The sequence below is a fragment of the Apus apus genome, chromosome 18 (assembly GCF_020740795.1).
Source record: "Apus apus isolate bApuApu2 chromosome 18, bApuApu2.pri.cur, whole genome shotgun sequence".
Classification (NCBI taxonomy): Eukaryota; Metazoa; Chordata; class Aves; order Apodiformes; family Apodidae; genus Apus; species Apus apus.
The window spans coordinates 2,122,267-2,139,919 of NC_067299.1; the positions used below are offsets into that span (position 1 = coordinate 2,122,267).

General features: G+C 62.6%; 5 protein-coding genes across 9 annotated transcripts in view; 3 read left to right on the top strand and 2 right to left on the bottom strand.

Annotated features, from left to right (window-relative positions):
- The first annotated feature begins 16 nt into the window (after positions 1-16).
- Positions 17-2,472, top strand: TMEM199 (transmembrane protein 199). The gene is made up of 6 exons (XM_051636180.1): positions 17-288; positions 366-439; positions 514-603; positions 1,528-1,564; positions 1,865-1,977; positions 2,055-2,472. Exons 1-6 carry the CDS (start codon positions 117-119, stop codon positions 2,148-2,150), a joined length of 582 nt encoding a protein of 193 aa, XP_051492140.1. The 5' UTR covers positions 17-116; the 3' UTR covers positions 2,151-2,472.
- Positions 2,473-2,484: 12 nt separating this feature from the next.
- Positions 2,485-3,932, bottom strand: SEBOX (SEBOX homeobox). The gene is made up of 2 exons (XM_051636181.1): positions 3,607-3,932; positions 2,485-3,482 (listed from the first exon to the last, which is right to left on the bottom strand). The coding sequence occupies exons 1-2, from the start codon at positions 3,886-3,888 to the stop codon at positions 3,234-3,236; spliced, it is 531 nt and encodes a 176-aa protein (XP_051492141.1). The 5' UTR covers positions 3,889-3,932; the 3' UTR covers positions 2,485-3,233.
- A 1,509-nt stretch (positions 3,933-5,441) lies between these two features.
- KIF12 (kinesin family member 12) lies at positions 5,442-8,774 on the top strand. Of its 5 annotated transcripts, none has more exons than XM_051635444.1 (12): positions 5,442-5,516; positions 5,661-5,795; positions 5,870-6,005; positions 6,247-6,338; positions 6,556-6,691; positions 6,788-6,906; positions 7,043-7,147; positions 7,224-7,489; positions 7,661-8,018; positions 8,096-8,229; positions 8,338-8,468; positions 8,625-8,774. In XM_051635444.1, exons 1-12 carry the CDS (start codon positions 5,499-5,501, stop codon positions 8,729-8,731), a joined length of 1,737 nt encoding a protein of 578 aa, XP_051491404.1. In that variant the 5' UTR covers positions 5,442-5,498; the 3' UTR covers positions 8,732-8,774. The 5 variants fall into 5 exon arrangements, with proteins under 5 accessions (XP_051491404.1, XP_051491407.1, XP_051491403.1 ...); XM_051635447.1 differs by lacking the exon at positions 5,442-5,516 and having other exon boundaries at positions 5,620-5,795; positions 7,661-7,844; positions 7,935-8,018; XM_051635443.1 differs by lacking the exon at positions 5,442-5,516 and having other exon boundaries at positions 5,620-5,795.
- A 35-nt stretch (positions 8,775-8,809) lies between these two features.
- Positions 8,810-13,982, bottom strand: VTN (vitronectin). Its single transcript, XM_051635449.1, has 9 exons — positions 13,875-13,982; positions 12,169-12,309; positions 11,608-11,727; positions 10,932-11,288; positions 10,686-10,825; positions 10,298-10,454; positions 10,021-10,170; positions 9,166-9,438; positions 8,810-9,010 (listed from the first exon to the last, which is right to left on the bottom strand). The coding sequence occupies exons 2-9, from the start codon at positions 12,218-12,220 to the stop codon at positions 8,892-8,894; spliced, it is 1,368 nt and encodes a 455-aa protein (XP_051491409.1). The 5' UTR covers positions 12,221-12,309; positions 13,875-13,982; the 3' UTR covers positions 8,810-8,891.
- Positions 13,983-14,727: 745 nt separating this feature from the next.
- LOC127392032 (NAD(+) hydrolase SARM1-like) overlaps positions 14,728-17,653 on the top strand; it is a 30,786-nt gene continuing 27,860 nt past the window's right edge. Inside the window, exon 1 of the mRNA XM_051635441.1 lies at positions 14,728-15,325. Coding sequence (XP_051491401.1) covers positions 14,865-15,325 — 461 coding nt within the window. The 5' untranslated portion in view covers positions 14,728-14,864. The remainder of the gene's footprint in view (positions 15,326-17,653) is intronic.

Genomic DNA, 17,653 nt, shown 5'->3' on the forward strand with positions numbered 1-17,653 from the left:
GCCCCCTCCGCTTCCCGGCGGCCCCCGCCGGCGGGCAGCGCCGCTCTAGCTCAGCCTCCATGGTCGCCCCTCCTCCGTGGTCCTCCGCGTCGCCCCGGTGACGGCGGCGCGGCAAGATGGCGTCGGCGCTGCGGGCCGGGCGGCGGCTGCGGCGGGCGGTGCAGGGGGCAGAGCTGGCGGGGCTGCCCGCCGGCCTGCGGGCCGAGCTGGAGGCGGCCCTGGCCTCCGAGGGCGCCCTGGTGCCGTTCAGCCTGCTGCGGAGGCTGCACGCCGCGCTGCGGGAGGCAGGTGGGCCGCGCTGCCCCGGGCGACACGGGCCGCGACCGACCGGGCCGCCGTTAACCGCCCCGTCCCTCCATCCGCAGAGTCCCCGCTGTACCTGCACGAGCTCCTGGAAGGCTGTGAGATCCACCTGCCCGAGGTGCCGGTGCCGCCGCGGGTAGGTGAGGGCCGGGAGCTGCCGCCGTCCCTGGTGGCCCGTGCCCGGCCCTGACGGGAACTTCCTTCCCCCAGAACCCCGAGCTGGTGGCCCGACTGGAGCGGATAAAAGCCAAGCTGGCCAACGAGGAGTACCGGCGGATGACCCGCAACATCACGTGCCAGGTGAGGAGCAGCCCCCGCTGTCAGGAGCCCTTCCTCAGCGGCCGGGCACACAGCAAAGGGGCTTGTCCCCTAGAGCCGGTGCGGAACGGAGGGAACGTGGGCAGGGACCTGGGAGCTGCTGCACGCTGTGACTGTGGGGACGACAGGTCTGGTCTGGGGCAGAGGCAGGACGCGGCCACCAGGGTGGTGAAACAGAAGAGAGTGACTTGGGAACAGTTCACTGTGCCAAAAAGCTCAGCTCAGGGAGACTGAGCAGCTACAGTAAATGTTTTACTGGGGGCAGCTGTGCTGAACGGTTACATTTTCATCATAGTTTTAAAATGAGATCATTCACATCAAGGTGGAAGCTGAGAAAACAGGATGACATTTGGGCACTTGTTCTTCCCAAAAAGAGCTGAGACCTGTAGGGACAAGCCAGCACTGCTTCCTCCCAGCATTTCTTGTGGTCCCATCCTTCTGTTGCTCCTCCACGCCGGTGTCCCTGTGTGTTTATGTCCCCTGCATGGATCCTGATGTGGTAACTCTTGTGGGAAGATCTGCTTTGCTCTCTGCCAGGCTTAGCTGCTTCATCCATCAACCAGGGTGGTTTCAGCAGAGCTGGGCAGTCATGACAGTAACATTCCTATGAACTATTAGTTCTTGGCAGCTGCATGAACACAGGTGACAAGCTGAAACCCTTTAGTGTGTCTATTAAGGAAATGGTCCCTTTTCCATGTCCTTGAATCAGGCCACAAGCAAAAGCCCAGAAAAGGGGCCTGGGGATCTGCTGCTCCCCCACAGCCCACCCACCCACTGCCAGGCCTCCCCCTACAGCTTTCTGAGCTGCCAAGCCTTAGGGAGAGGACAGGACATTGGCTTTGCTTTTATCGTGCAGTTGACACTGAAATACAATGGGTCACAAGTTGTTTTAATCCCTTCTTTTAGGAGAGGAATGGGACACTGGCCGAGTTTGGAAGGCAAGGTGAGTGGCTGCCCATCCAGCTGACACCTGGCAGTGTGGGCAGCACCAGGTCAGTCACTGTCACAGTGGTGACACCAGACAGCCCTTCCCTCACCACTTAATCCCAACACCAAATTATAATGCACAAAAAAGCAAAGGGGCAGCTGCTCATTCTTACAAATATTCCCGGATGCACAAACCCTGTGAATCCCTGGGTGTTCCCGCAGTGCCCCGGCAGGCTGGGTGAGCAGAATCACAGCTGTCCCCAGCCCCACCCTCAGGCCTCACCACAGAGCACAACCTTCTTCCCCTTCTCTCCAGTTCGCTCCGTTAGGGCTGTTGTCATCACCGTGTTCAACTTCCTGGTGACAGTGGTGGCCGCCTTTGCCTGTGCCTACCTGGGCAGCCAGTACGTCTTTGCCGAGACGGCGCCGGTGAGTGAGGCCACCTCGCTGGGCCTGCTGCCACCAGGCACCACCAGGGGCACTTACCCCTCTTTTTGTGTCCCCAGCGTGTCCTCTCAGCTGTGATTGTGGCCTCGGTGGTTGGCCTGGCCGAGCTGTACGTCATGGTGCGGACCCTGGAGGGGGACCTTGGGAAGCTGTGACCACACACGGCCCCGGGAGCTCTGGCCTCATGCTGGAGGCTCTTGCCCTCCCCAGGAGTCATTCATTTGGGGCAGGTTTATCTTCTACCATCTGCTGTACCTGCTGATGGGAAGGCTGCTGAATTCCTCAGGCCTCATCCTTTGCTTCCTGCTCCTTAATGTTCCTGAAATGAATAATGGATTAAAAATTCCGCAGCTGCAGCACAGGAGAAGGAAGAGCTGTGGCCTCTCACCCCCCGGCACAGAGCGGTGTTGTCTCTGTTCCATGCTCTGAGGTTGTTGTCCTTTTATTCTGGAAATAAATTATGTTGCAGGTTTTCAACCTTCTTCCTAATGAGAAATGTCTGTTCCTGTGCAGAATGCCAACCTGGCCTCTAAGAGACACCACAGAGAGTGGGAATCTTCCCTCTCCCTCCATCCCACATCCTGCTTCCACCAAAACCTCCCTCTGCCTTCCCCCTCACCCACTTTTGGGAGAGCATTATTCCCTCGGGACTCAGATGGCAGCACCCCTGCCAGCTTTTGTTCGGGGGGCGTGAACCCTTTCCCCTCTCCAGCCCATGAGGACAATGACACCCGGCTTTGGGAAGCCCCTCAACACAGCCTAGGGACTTTTTGGGGTACCATGGAGCAGCGAGCAGAGCCAGCTGGGTGTAAGGGGGGGGACACCGAGGCTGGCACCACCAGGGACCTGGACACCTGCTGGGTGGGCAACCTGCCAGCGCTGGACACGGTGATTAATGCTCTGATGGCAGATAAACCCCTTGGAGAACACGCTTTAATATCCGACACGGGGAGATCCGCTGGCACCTGCGAACGTGCCCGGGGATTAGGGGCGGCTGCGCCACAATCATCCACGGATACAGCCTCAGATTAAGGTATTTTTTTTGTTTGTTTTCCCCAAAAGATTAGTAGGTATTAGGGGGCTGATGGGGAGCTGGCCCTGCCACGGCCACGCTGACATTTGGGATATTGGATGACATCTTCAGGACTGGCGGTAATTCCACACCCTAATGAAATTGTGGTGATAAGCTGGGGGTCCTTGGTGCGGGGGGGTAGGAGGGGGGGTCCCCACTGCCGTGGCTACAGCTCGCCCAGGTTGGTGATGGCTGCTCTGTAGATGAGGTCGGAGATGGAGCCCAGCGAGGTGGGGAGGGCCCCCCGAGCAGGGCTGGGGGCTCCGGGTGCAGGCGGGGCGGGGGCCGAGCCCGGGGCGGTGCCGTCCGGGGGTCCTGGGGGAGGACCCGGCTCCCCGGGCGGAGGCAGCAGCGGTGGCGGTGGCTCCGGTTTGGTGCCGCGGATCCTGCGGGCACGGCGGTTCTGGAACCAGACCTGGACCGGGCAGAGGGTTGGGGACACACTGAGACAAGTGGCGGGGGGCCCAACGAGATGGTCCCGCGGAGGAGTGGGATCCCGGGAGGGGGGTCATGGAGGGGGTTGTCCCGCCCACGCTCACCTGGATCTTGGCCTCGGGCAGGTGGGTGAGCTCGGCCAGGCGCTCCCGGGTGGCGATGTCCGGGTAGGGCACGGCGGCGAACGCCCGCTCCAGCTCCCACAGCTGCCCCCGGCTGAAGGTGGTTCTCCGCCGCTTCCGCGGCCCTCCCGGGCAGGGACAGGGACAAGGCCCCGGGGCGCAGCCCGCCCCCCCAGCCGCCTGCCCGCCGCCCGGCCCGGCCACCCCGTCGGGGAAACGAAGCACGGGCTGGGGGGCACGGGAGGTGCCCGGGGCCGCGCTCATCCTGCCCGGCTACCCCGACCCCGCAGCCGCTGTCCCGGCTTTTATCTCCCCCGGACCCCCCCGGCGGGCTGAGACCGCCCCGAGCGGGCGGTGCTACCCCCCCTCCCCAGCCCTTCCCCGGCGGCTCCCAGTGCCGGTCCCCCCTCCCGCCAACCCCCGCTGCCTGGGGGACAGTCCCCCCGGGCATCCCTGGGGACCAGCAACAGCACCAGCCCCTCCTGGTCTTCACCCCGGCACCCCGCCGTCGGGGCAGGGTGGGTGCCGTCAGGATCCCGGGGCTCGGAGAGTGCCCGGGACCCTCAGGAGGTGCCGCAGCCCGGCCACACCCCGGGCCCCTTCCCCAGCTCCCGGGGTCGAGGTGCCACCTCTCTCCCCTCCCCCTCGCCCCCCACCGTGCGGCCGCTCTCCCGCGGGGCTGGCACCGGTCAATGTTTAACCGGAGCGGTGGTACCTGTTGTGCGGGGCAGCCCGGGCCGGCTGGCGGTGGCTGCTGCCGGGAGCTGCGGGCACCCTGAGCCAGGGAGACCGGGGAGCGGATGGAGCCAGAGGGGGAGCGGGGCTGGGACCCCCACCTGGGAGCAAGACCCAAAACGCTCCCACGAGGCCAGGAGAGACGGTGAGTCGGTGGGGGGGATGGAAGGAACAGAGGCCGCTCCGTCCTGGGCAGTGCCCACCTGGCCCATAGAGCCACCTGGGCAGCCAGCGCGGGAATGGCACCCCAGAAAGGCTGGGGGAGGACAACAGAACAGTCCCCCTGTGGGGACACGGAGGGATGTTGCACTCTGTCCCCTGCCAGGCCACAGGGCACGGTGGGGAGGGGAGGACGGTGTGAGCTCAGTGTGACCATGGCCTCCCCCTCCCCAAGCCCTGGGGTGCCCGTGAACAGGTCCCCCAGCAAGGGGACGCCCACCAGCCCACTGCCCTCTGTTCCCCAAAGGAGCCCTGGCGAGGAGCAGGAGAACCCCGTGGTGGGCAGAGAGACACGCCTGAGAGTGGTGCTGAGGTAAGGGGGGGACACAAAGGGCTCAGGGACACGGTGGGGACCCTCCTGCCCATGGCAGGGGCACAGCTGGGCTTCCTGGGGTCCCCATGCAGCGACATACCCCCCCATTAGGGTCCGGCCACTGACCTGCACAGAGACGCGGCGAGGTGACCGGCGGGTTGTGCACAGCCTCGGCAACCGCACCATCCACGTAAGTGCCACCTCCCGCTGGGGGTCGGGGGAGCTGTGCCTCCCCCCGCCCCGAGCCACCAACGTCCCCACACCCAGGTGAGCGCCGCCAGGCACGATGCCACCTTTGGGTTCAGCGCCGTGTTCGACGCGGGCGCCTCGCAGGAGGCCGTGTTTGAAGGCAGTGGGATGAGGCAGCTGGTGGAGATGGCGATAGACGGGTGAGTCCCGGCCAGCCCCCCGCAGACCCCGGCCCTCCGACCTCCCCCTGCATCCCACCCACCCAGGCCCCGCCGGCGGGCCTGCACTGCCGGGGCTTTGCCAGCAGGCGGCGCCTCTGAGCCGCCGCCGGGCCGTGCCTGAGGCTCCGCTCCTCCCCAGCTTCTCCTGCACCGTCTTTGCCTTCGGGCAGACCGGCTCGGGAAAGACCTACACCCTGATGGGACCCCTCGCCCAGGTACAACGCCATCCCCCCCACCCTCCCGCCTGACCTGATCCCAACCGTGCGATGGGCTCCTCTTGCCTGGGCGTGAGCACGGGGCGCTGGGAGGAGGTGGGTTCCAAAGCAGCGTGAATGGTTGTCCTCCCGGCATCTCCGCAGAGCCAGACCCGTCCGGCGGCCCCGGGGCTGCTGGGGCTGATGCAGAGATCCTTCTCCTGCCTCCTGGAGCAGAGCCGGAGCCGTGGCTCTGACCTGGTGCTCAGTGCCTCCTACCTGGAGATCCACAATGAGCAGGTAAGTGCCCACACAGCCACCCAGTCCAGCCCCATTGGAACTCCCTGGTGCCTCCCCTCCTCTGTACCCCCCAGGTCCGGGACCTGCTGAGCCCGGGGCCACCATGTGCCCTGCCCCTGCGGTGGAGCAAGACCCGTGGCTTCTATGTAGAGAACCAGCTCAGTGTGGACTTCGAGAGCCTGGAGGCCATCACTGACCTGCTCCTGCAAGGTGCTGAGCCACAGAGGCAGGGCTGGGGCATGTTCAGGGGGTGCCAGACCCATTACTGGGGGTCTCAGCCCCCTGCAGACCATCCCTAGGGCTGGTGGGTCTCCCATGGCAGCCAAGGTCAGCTCCTCGTCCTGCTGCAAAGCCCAGGCAGGCTCATGTCTGGCAAGGGGGGTGGACAATGGGTGCTGTGCCAGGGCCTGGGGCATTGTGGCCGCTGTCAGCTCTCAATCCCACCCAGCAGGATCCCAGAGGCGACGGACCTCAGCCCATGCCCTCAACAAGCACTCGAGCCGCAGCCACGCTCTCCTGACCATCCACATCCGCAGCCGGGCTGTGAGCACAAATCCTGCTCTGGGCACGTGGGGGAGGACTTGGGGGGAAGGGGTTCTTTATGGGGGTGCAAACAGCCTCAGGGTGAGGGGACACGTCCTCCTCCCCAACGATACATTGGTGGGGCTGGGGCTAGCAGCAGGCAGCCAGCTGTGGGCCATGGGGAAGGGGTGAGGGGGGAGAGCAGAGCATCACCCCCCCACAACCTGGGTCCCCCCAGCCCAGCACCTGCCCCAGCAAGCAGGGCACACTGTGCTTCGTGGACCTGGCTGGCAGCGAGCGAGTGAAGGAGACCGGCTCCAGTGGGGAGCTCTCTGTGGAGGCCAACAACATCAACCGCAGCCTCCTGGCACTGGGTAAGAGCCAGGGAACCCCCCCCCACCCCGTGGGAGCATGAGCTGCTGGTCCCTGTCAGAGCCTGGCTGTACCCTCTGTGGCTGGTTCCCTGGCAGGACACTGCATCTCTCTGTTGGCCAAACCCCAAGGGAAGCGGATGCACATTCCCTACCGGGACAGCAAACTGACCCGGCTGCTGGCCCGTTCTCTGGGTGGCTCGGGAGTCACCCTGATGGTACGTGCATGGAGGGGGCTGGGCAGGGGTGCACAAAGCTGCAGAGGGCTGGGGTCTCACCCCGTGGAGGCATAGGCAGGAGGAGGATGGGTGACCCCCTGGCTGGCAGCTCACCTGCAGCTCTTCCTCGTGGCAGGTCGCCTGCATCTCCCCATCCTCACACTGCCTCTCGGAGACGCTGAGCACGCTGCACTATGCCAGCCGAGCCCGAAGGGTCACCACCAGGCCCCTGGTCAACCGGGTATAGCAGGCAGGGGCTATGGAGTTCTCTGCTCTGCTTGCTGGGACCCTCTTGAGCCACTCCCTTGTGGTCTCAGGTGTCCCGGGAGAAGCTGCTGCAAACCTTGGAGCAAGAAATCCATGCCCTGCAGCTGGAAAACCTCTCCCTGCGCCAGCAGCTGTGCCTGCCCAGGGTGCCAACAAGGAGTACAGAGGTCCCAGGGACCCCCCCAAAGGTGGGGGCATGGCCGGGCTGGGGAGGCAGGTACGGCCCTGCAGGGCAGCTCCCAGTGGAGGGAGCCCCAGCCTGGCCCAGCCTCTACGGGCTCCTGCGGGACTTTGTGGTGGAGAATGAGCAGATGAGGTATGGGGGACACACACACAGGACCCTTGAGCTGAAGGGGCTGGCAGGGCAGCCAGACCCTCTGGCCAGGCAGTACCCTGTGTCACCCGAGGGACTCCCTGGGGATGGGCAGGGCTCAGACATTCTCCTGAGGCTGACAATGCCCTGCCATGCCCCCTTGCTACTCCCCAGGCAGCCCCGGTTGTCCCCAGACCCCAGTGGTGACATCCCAGCTGGCCCATCCTGCAGAGCCACCTGCAGCTCCTGTGACAGCCAGACCCTGCTCCAGAATGCCCGCACCCCTCGTGTGCCCCCTGGACACCCTGCGAGGCTGCAGCAGCCTGACATGACACTCTCCTCCAGCCCCCGGCTGCCAGTGAGCATGGGGGATCTCGGGCTCCACAGGCATCCCCATGTGGGGGTGAGGATGCACAAGCCACCCACCCTCTGCCACCCCCTCTTGCAGAAGCTGCCTCTCACCTCCAGCCAGCCCGGCTGCCCAGGGTGCACCCAGGGCTGCCCCAAGCTGGCTGACGCCATCATGTCCCAGGTACAGCCCAGGGGGTCTCTTTGGAGGGGGGTGGCACACACAGCGCAGCAGCCTGACCCCTCTGCTCCCCCTCCCAGGTTCTTCCAGGGCCCCCTGCACCACAACCCGTCCCTCCAGAGGGAAATGCCACCGTCCTGCTGCCCAGCCAGGACATGGTTCTATCCGGCTCCAATCAGCTCCCCAGGCACCCTCAGCCCCACCAGGGAAAGCGGTGAGAGCCAGCGTCTCAGGCCACCCCCTGGGCATCCATTGCTGCTCAGGAAGCCCCTGGGGTTATGGGAGTGGTGGGTCGGGATTTGTTCACGTGTTCTCATGGCAGGAGCTGGGGCAGGGGCTTGTCTCAGTGGCACCCGCTCCCCCGGGAGCTGCCAGGTCCCGAGCACTGTTTCAGCCCCGAGGGAAGGGTCATCCCTTCAGCACCACCGTGGCCAGGACTGCCAGAGCCCCGAGGTGAGCACAGCAGTGGGGGGAGGTGAGCAGTGACTCGGATGGGATCCCTCGGGGGTGGGCTCATACATAGAGCTGTGTATCCAGTTCCGGGAGCGATGGAGACCTGAGCCCACTGGCTCCCGGCTGGCAGCGGCCGGCACCGTCCCTCTCTTCCAGTGGGAAGAGGTGCCAGACTGGCTGGCAGAGCAGATCTGAGCAGCCACAGCCACACCGTGGATGGGGCCAGGAGCAGCAGAGACCTGGCACAGCCCACGCACAGTTAATACACCTGGAGGGACAAACAGAGCCCTTGGGGACATGGGGATCTCGGACTGCACAGACCACAAGACGGATGGACAGGATGGATGGACAGGGCTCTCCAGCCTGTGCGGCACTCCGTTTATTTCTGTCTAGTTGGGGGCTGTACTGCCCAGCAGGGCCCTCTCAGGTGCTCTCCTCCCCGAGCTGTGGGCAGTCCAGCCAGTACTGGGCGATGGAGCGGGGGTAGCGGGGCCGCACCAGGTCCACGCGCTTGGTGCGCAGGTTGACGCGGTAATACTTGTCTGGGAGGAAGGGGAGATCGCCGTCAGGGTGCCCACGGGGGGCTGCCAGCCCTGCACACCTTCCCGCTGCATCCCAGAGCTCAGGGACATCACTGAGAGATGGAGCCCTCCCCCTGCCCCAGCAGCCAGGCTCCCCGCATCCCTCCCAGACTCACCTCCCACAAAGAAGTAGACGCTCTGGAGGGTCTCGCACTTGGAGCCTGACAACCAGTCGTTTTCAACACCCGCCGAGTCGGAGTCATTTTGCAGCCAACTCCAGAACCCCAGATTCAGTGACCGGTGGTTCTTGTACCTCTTGCGCTGGCGACGGGACTTCCTCCTCCGGGGCTGCTGGGAGGCCACGTAGATCCTGCCGGCCATGGCGGCATCCAGCCGGCTGGGCACCCCCCGCCAGTCCCTGCTGATGTACCGGGGGCGGCTCGCTCCCACTGGAAAAGGGGCAGAGGGTGAAGTCAGAGGGGCAGCAACCCATGCGGGTGAGCTGAGCCCAGCCCCATGGGCAGCCCCCAGCACCTGCTCCGAGACCCACAGGGAGTAGGTCTTTGGACAGGGATGCTCCAAAGGATCCCAGCCTGGATGGGATGTGTGACGGGGACACGGCAGAGCCCGGAGCAGCCCCTTGTCCCACCTTTGGCTGGGCTCAGCTCTGTGCTTCTGAGACCCCTTCTCCTCCTCTCCCTCTTTCATTTCTCTTGCCCAGGGCTGTGATTTTCCTACAGAATCTCCAGTAGGAATAAACAGTTCCCAGCAACATCACTGGGGTGAGGTGGCTGATGATGGGCTGGGTAGTGTGGGGCATAAAAGCTGAAGAAGGTGGGATTTGGGATGCTGTAGGAGATGCAGCCATGGCCTGGGGGTTCCTGTGCACAGCCCAAGCTCCTGCCCAAGCACAGTGGCTCATCCTAGGCATCACTCCATCCTCCCTGGGTGCCTGCACCCCTTGCTCCCTGTCAGCACAGGCTATATTGGAACCCACCAGCCCTTTCCCCCAGGGTTGGCCCAGCACTTACCAGTCCTGCCACCAAAAAGGATCTCAAAGATGTCCTCCCAGCTGTCACGGTTCATGAAGGCGTAGTGGTTGAACACGGTTGAGGGGGAGGACTTCTCACAGTCAGCCTGGGTGGGCTGGTGGGCAAAGTCATAGGACCAGTAGTACTTGTCTAGGAGAGGACACACAGGGCATTAGTGGGGGACACACACTCGAGGGGCACCAGCAGCTAGAGGGGCGTCCTGCCCCTGGCTGCTGGTGCCAGGCTGTGCCTAGGAAGGGGGGGCTGCACCCTGTACCCTTGAAGAAATAAACTCTCTCGTTGCCGCTGTAGCTGTGCGCAGGGAGGGCGAAGGCCGCGTTGATGTTGTTGGGGATGCCCTCAAAGCCGTCGGAGATGTTGCGTGGGTACTCGGGGTCCAGGACTCCATCGTCAAAGCGCCAGTACTGGCTGCCCTGGGGGTATGGGACAGAGGGGGGGGTCAGGGAGCTGGGTGCAGTGTCCCCCAGAAACAGGTCTGCCAGGTGGGGACTGAGAGGAGGCTATGGGCACACGGGGCCCTGGACAGCCACAGGGACTTGGGGATATCTGGCAGGCACTGTGTGCACAGAGGATGCCAGCGTGGGCTGGGACCATGCTGGCTGCCCCGGGAGTACCCTCAGCCCTGCAGCCAGGCTCCTGCCCACCTTGAACAGGTAAGTCTTGCCCTGGCAGTTGATGCGTGTGAAGGCTGCATCGATGGGGCCCTCGATGCCCCAGACGTCGCTGATGAGCTTGGGGTAGCCAGGCCGGACACTTCTCTCATCCAGCTCATAGAAGTACTTCCCTGGGGAGAGAGTGGAGGTGGGAGCAGTGGGACAGACCCCAGCCACCAGCGAGGGGTGACAGAGCAGCAGCACACCCTGAGAGCCTGGGAAAAGTCTGCAAGGTACCTCGGAAAGCATAAATGGAGCCATTCTTTAGGTCAGTAAAGGCATCAAAAGGTTTCTTGCTGCACAGCTGCTCGGGTTCGGGCTCAGGCTCAGGCTCGGGCTCAGGCTCGGGCTCAGGCTCGGGCTCGGGCTCAGGATCAGGGTCCCAGAACCCATCCAATGTGGTGTAGGGCACCTCCACCACTGGCACATCTGTTGGTGTCTCCACAGGGCCTGGCTTGTTCTCTGGCGTGTGCAGGGCCACGGGTGGCAGAGCCGTGGGTGGCTCAGCTGTGGGTGGCTCTGTGCCCAAGTTGACATTGAGGTCGTAGTTAAGGTACTCATCCTCTGGCAAGGCGAACACATCCCCCCGGGTCACTGCAGGAGAGAAGAGGTTGGTCCATGGGAGCCCTGGGCATCTCCCCCAGGGTCTGGGTGTGGGAGCTACTTGTTCCCAGGCAATACGGAGTCACATGGACCCCCAGGGTCCCACATGGTGGGAGGCAGTGAGCCAGCTGCTGAACCCGCTGGTGCTGCAGCACCCTCCACCAAATCCTGGCACTGACTCCACCCTGCGGACACAGGTGGGTGCAGAGCTGACCCAGCACGGACACCTCTGAGCCCCTGTGCTGTTGGGCACCCGTGGCCACCCCAGTGGCACCTTCCCTGGCTAAGGGGCTGGCTGCAGGGCCGGTACCTTTGGCTTTGCAGGCGGTGGTGTAGTCGCTGCAGCAGCTCTGGTAGTACACACAGAGGGTGTCACACTGGCACTTGTACGTCGCGTTGAAGCCCTCATCGCAGCGACCCTCGCAGGACTCTGTGCAGGAGGGGGAACGTGGGCTGGGCAGCAGGGCTGGGGCCTCCCCCCCCAGCCTGGTCCCGGGGTGAAAGCAAACACAGGCACAGCCTAGATATGGGGAACCCCACCTCTCCATGGATACCCCCATTCCCAGGGCCACAGCGGCACTTCTCCCCACTCCCACCCAGATCCCACTGGAACGGGATCCATGGCCAGTCCAGCTGTAGGATGGCCAGGGAACTGCCCAGGCACCACTGATACCTGTGAGCTCCCTGCTTGTCTTCTCCCCACGCTGTGAGGTGTAGGCAGTGCGGCCAGTGGCCACGGCCACCACCTGGTCCCCTCCTCACCCTGCCTGGGCTCCCAGCCCCTCCATCATGCCAGGAGCTGCACTCTCTCCATCCCCACCCAGGCTACAAGCAGGAGGCACCTCGTGGGGGCTGGCCAGCTCCAGCTCACCTTCAGCAGCATGGGCAGCAGCCAGCAGGAGGGCTGTGAAGAGCAGCCTCATCCTGGGTGTCCGGGAGCACAGCCCTCCTGCAACTGTGCGGGCTGGAGCGCAGCTGTAGCCGGGTCCCTGGCATCCACTGTTTGCTCAGCCTGTCCCAGCAGGAGAAAACAAACAGGCCAAGGTCAGAACAGACAGGAAAGGGGCAGAGACTCTCTCCCACCCAGCGTCCCCAACAGCCCCACCAAGCTGGGTGCATTTGGCAGGAGGGAGAGGGCTCCCCACATGTGCAGGCAGCTCCAAGAGCTGCTGGCTGTGCCTTTGCTGCCAGCACCTTCCCGGAGAGGGTGTGGGTTGGACACCATTTCTGAGAGCAGAAGGGACAACAGGAACCAGTTTTGAGGTCTTGCCACACTTATTTCATAATACCTTATGGTATTAAAGCTGCCAGACTCCACCTCAAGGGGAAGCTGCTTCAAAGTCTGGTCTCAGCAAGACAAAAACCCTAACAAAGGGGACAAGGGAGCAGCGTTCCGGGGCAAAGGGAAAAGCCGTGGGCTTGTTCTTCCCCAAATGTCACTGTTTGGGAAGGCTTGTTCTTGGGATTTCAGCTTTTTTTTTTATGTCATCAAGGCTGGGAGCAGACCTGGGAAGTCCCAAGGCATGGTGGCTCAGGATGGGGCAGGTGCCACCTCTCTGCATGAGGACCAGGGGCCAGAGGTGAGCGGCCGGGAGGGAGAGCAGGAGCCCTCTGCACTTTCACTGCAGTAGGCAAACAAAAGCCTGTGTATTTTGCTCCCATCATTCCCTTTCCAACCCATCTTTTCAGTTACTAATTAATGTTGAATCAGCTTTTTCAGCAGCTCTCAATAACTCTGGGGTGTTTATTTAATTAGGGGCAAGGAGCAAATGCAGACGAGGCTACAGAGATAGTGCCTCCAGCTGTTCCCACTACTGGGGCAGGAGCACCATAGGGTCCATCCCAGCACCGGGGCAGGATCAGAGCATTTCTGGGCTTTAATGGAAGATCTGGGGAGAGAAGAAACCGAGCAGGGTGCCTGCTTCTCCTCACCTCTGCCAGCTCAGACACAGGCAGTTCCCAGCATCGGCTGCTTCCACCCTTGCTGGAAAGAGCTTTGATTTGGTGTTGCAAGAGGCATTTCCACCTGGAAAGCCCCAGTGAGCTGAGGGCAGCCACCAGGCACGAGCCTCTGGGGCAGGACTTCTCCTGCAGCCTCGTCACCTTCCTCCTTGTCCCCTGGCCCCAGCTAGTGCAGGGCTGGTGTTATCCCCAGGTGCAAGCACCAGCCCAGCGTTGCACTAAAGCTTCATTCCATCCCTGTCGAATCGAGCCTGAGAGACAGGAGCCCTAAAAAGGTGCAGGGTTGGTGGGGGGGGCACTGTCTGACCTGCTTTTGCTGATCGGCTGAGACAAAGCTCCCTCCTGCTGCTCCAGGCTCCTACCCCTCAGAAACCACAGACCCACCAAGGCTCACCAAGCCCTTCCCCAGCTGATGTGCTCAAAGCATGGCAGGAGGAGACCCCGGGAGAGGGGTGGCTGGAGTAATGGGGTCATGGGGAGCTCTAGCAATAGTTTGAATTCTGCCTGCCACCAGCAGCAGCCTCCTCCGAGGTAGCAAACCCCCCTGCTGTGCTGCATCGAAACAGCCTGTATTGTTACCCAGAGTTAATAATAATTTAGCAGCAAAATCCTTACTGGTTCTGTGCTGAGCCTCTCCTGCAGTGTCGCGCCGCTCGGGTCGACTTGTTTACCGTCCTTTGCTGTGAGCTAATGTCCCTTTTCCTCTGTCTATCCCTGGGTAGTGGATTCAAAGAGGATTAAAAGCCACTCTGTGACATCAAAACATCAACTTGAATTTAAGTCTCAGTCTGAGCTGGCAACAACCTGGTTTTGGAGCCAAGGATTTAAGCTGCTCCTCCCAACACAGGCAAGAAGTGTCCAAAGCATTTCTGCCCTGAGCACGTCTGGCCTGGAAAAAAGAAAATAAAAGGGCCTAGACTGCCTCTGCTCTTTCTTTTATCATGCAAATCCTGATCCCACCCAGAACTGCTACGAATTTCCACCATGGGAAGGGAGCTATTTACTCCCTGCACTGATTCCAAATGGGTTCAAAACGCAGTGCCAGGGTGGCAACAACCAGCTGGCGGCCACGGCCACCGCCCTGGCGAGTCCTCAGCCCCCTTCAGCCGTCGCAGAGGGTCCCAGCATCCCTCGGACCTGCTGCAAAAGCAGGGTCCTTGCCAGCTGTGGAGGTGACCACAGCAGCGGCTCAGACAAAGGGCCCCTCCATGGGGAAGGACTGGGCATGGGGAGAGAGGGACAAGCCCCAGCTCAGGCTGGGCAGGCAGAGGGCCGTGGAAGGAGGGGTCTGGGGGGGGATGCCAGAGCATCTGCAGCGAGGAGGGGGATGCTGCTGCTCAGAGATGAGCCCCTCCTTGGAGAGGCGGCGCCTGCGCGGGGTGACATCAGCCCCTGAGGACCGGAGATGCTGCGCCTGCCCCCGGGAAGGCGGCTCCTGCCACCGCTTCCAGCTCCGCATCCCGGCAGGGCAGGGAGGGGACAAGGAGCCGGCAGCTCAGCCCTGCGGCTGGACCCCTGGCCAGCCCTATCCCCCCTCCTCTGCCCCCAGGGAGCGCGGCGACCCTGCCCGGGCGCTCCCAGTGCCCGAGGATGCTGCGGTAGGAGATGCCGATGGTGCTCACCTTGCTCGTCTCCCTCTATAAACTGTGCCGGTTCTTCGCCATGTCGGGAGCAGAGAGGCTGTCGGTGCCGGAGTGTGTGAGCCAGGCGGGCAGCTGGGCCGGCGGGGGCAGCGCCAGGGAGCGCCGGGAGGTTTCCCCCGGGGTCCACACCGATGTACGGGCAGCCCTGGACCGGATCCTGCCCGCCCTGCAGCGGGCGATGGGCAGAGCCAAGGCGGCAGCCAGCCCTGCCGAGCTCAGGAGAGCCATCGGGGAGGTGTTCCAGCTGGTGGAGGAGGCCTGGGGGATGCCCACGCTGGGGAGGGACGTGGCCAAAGTGCTGTGCGATGTGATCCGCCTGGAGGGGGGACTGGACCTGCTGCTGAACCTGCTGTACACGGCGGAGCTGGAGACCAAGTGCCAGGCAGGAAAACTCCTGGAGCAGATCCTGGTGGCAGAAAACAGGTGAGTCTGCAAAGACACCCAGCACAGCCCTCTCCACCATCCCGAGCACAGCAGGGATCTCTTCCACCCACTCCACCACATCCCCCTGTCCTGGAGGCTCCCGGTGCATCAAACCCCCTCAGCTCCACAGTGTGCCCCCCTACACCTGGCACTGGCCCATGGGGATCCCCTGCTTGCTGACCATACCCAGGCAATGGCACAACCTGCCCCACCACAGCCAGAGGCAGGAGAACCAACCCCAGCTCAGAGACGCTGGTGAGGATCAGGGTGTCCTCATGAGCCACCCTCAGCCTGGAGCCACCCAGACATGCCCAAGACACCCTTCATGGCTGAGCTGGGTTGGTTTGGCTGGGGACCTCAAGGGTGAGACATGACCCCCCTTCAGACATAAACATGGCAGGTGGAGGAGGACAAAGCAAATTCCCAGAGACTTTTTGTTGCTGACCAGGGCTGCAGTGAGGCTGCAAGGAGGTGGTCAGTGGCCCCTGGAGCCCTCCCCCCAAGCCCCTAGCCCCTAGCTCAGAAGCTGGAGATGTGTGTGCTGCTCCCCAGGACAGGTAAGAGGCAATAGGCTGCCTCTGCCAAGGTGTCCTCAAACGCAGGGTGGGAGCATGTATGTGCATGTGTGTGAACACCAGCACATGTATGAGGGTTTGTGTGCATGTGGCACCCAACACCTCTAAATGCACAGCAGTGCTGATGCAGCACCTGCACACAGCTCACCCCCCAAACACCAGGAACGTGCTCCCACAAGGTCCCCTGACAGGCAAGCTCTGTGCTGTGCCCCATGTCTGGTTCAGCACACCCTGGCAGCACTGTCTGTGCTGTGCCCATCAGTGTCTGTGCTGTGCTGTAAGGCCATGAACTTGCAGCCTGGGCCTCACTGGATGCCCTGGCAGGCAAAAAGAAGTAACAGCTAAATCAAGAAAGTCCATTAGACTGGAATTAATCCCAGGAAACATCACAGGCATGGTCTGAATTCAGCTCTTAGCTTCCTGGCAAGAGAGAGCAGCTGCTGGAGTTGCCATCTCTGCTCCAGGAGCATCTCATGGGCCAGGGTGTTGAAGCAGCTATGGGCACCCCAGGCCCTCACTCCACCCAGCCTGACCCTCCATTAACCTCTGAGTGATGGCAAGGAGGTATATGGTGTCCTCCCAGATCCAAGCCCCTGGCTTAGAGGCCTCTCCTACCATCCATGCACAGCAGCAGTGGTGCTCAGCCAGGAGCTGGACCAGTCCTGACTCCATCCTGGAGCTGCAGGGAGTCGGGGACCTGGTGGGGCTGTGTTTGTCATTCAGCTACGTGGCCAAGTCTGGGCTTGGAGCCAGGCCCAGAGGCTGAGGGTTTTTATTTCCAGAGCTCTTCACAGTGTTACTGCCAAACCTATCCCAAGGTCAGCATGAGCCACATGGGCCACAGGCTTCCCAGAAATGCTCTTCCTGCCTGCCAGTGCAGGGAGGCCACTGCTGGGGGACAAAAGTGCCACTGCCCTCAGGAGCAGCCTGGCATGGGGCACCCACACCAGCACTTGTGCCTTGGGAACAGAGCAGTTCCATCACAGCACCCAACGGGTCATTTCTAAAGGTAGAGATGGAGCTGCCCCCTCGCCCCAGGCAAGTTCATGGGAGGGCAGCTGGGTGCCCAGCATTCCCCTTCCTCACTCTGCTTGGAGGGCACAGCCCCATCTAGGTCTCATTTTAGGACCATCCTCACAGCACTGGGGTCCTGAGGCCAGCCGTGGCCCTCAGCCACCTGCTCCCAGCCTCTTGCTGTCCTCTTCCAGGAGAGCAGAGGATTCAGGAAACAAACAGCTTTTCCCCAAGCTGCCATCCCAGGGACAGGCAGGTTCCCACCTCTCACACACCCCATGGCCAGTTCTGCGTGGTTGCTCATCCAGGTGTGAAACTTCTGTTCTGGGTTTGGCACTGATCTGGAGAGCAGCCAGAGGACAGCTCTGGTGAGGGACAAACGAGTGTTCACCCTCAAACACAGAGCAGCTCACACGCACCCAGCAAAGCTGACTTAGCAGATCTATTTCTAGCCTGGCACCCACCTACCCTGGCACTGTTAATTGCTATGTATGTCTCACCTCGAGCACGAGAGCTCTGGCAGGGTGGTCCTGGGCTCTGCAGCCCCTTTTCTGTCCCAGCACAAGCTCTTCCATCAGACCCAGACAGGTTCTTCCAACACCAGCCTGTCTCTTCTCACTGCATCACAGCCTGACAGGGTATCTGGCAGCCATGTCCCACATGGACACAGTTGGTTGCCACGGGGCAAACACCACCAAAGCACCAGGGAGTTCCCACACCAGTCACAGTCCTCACTCCC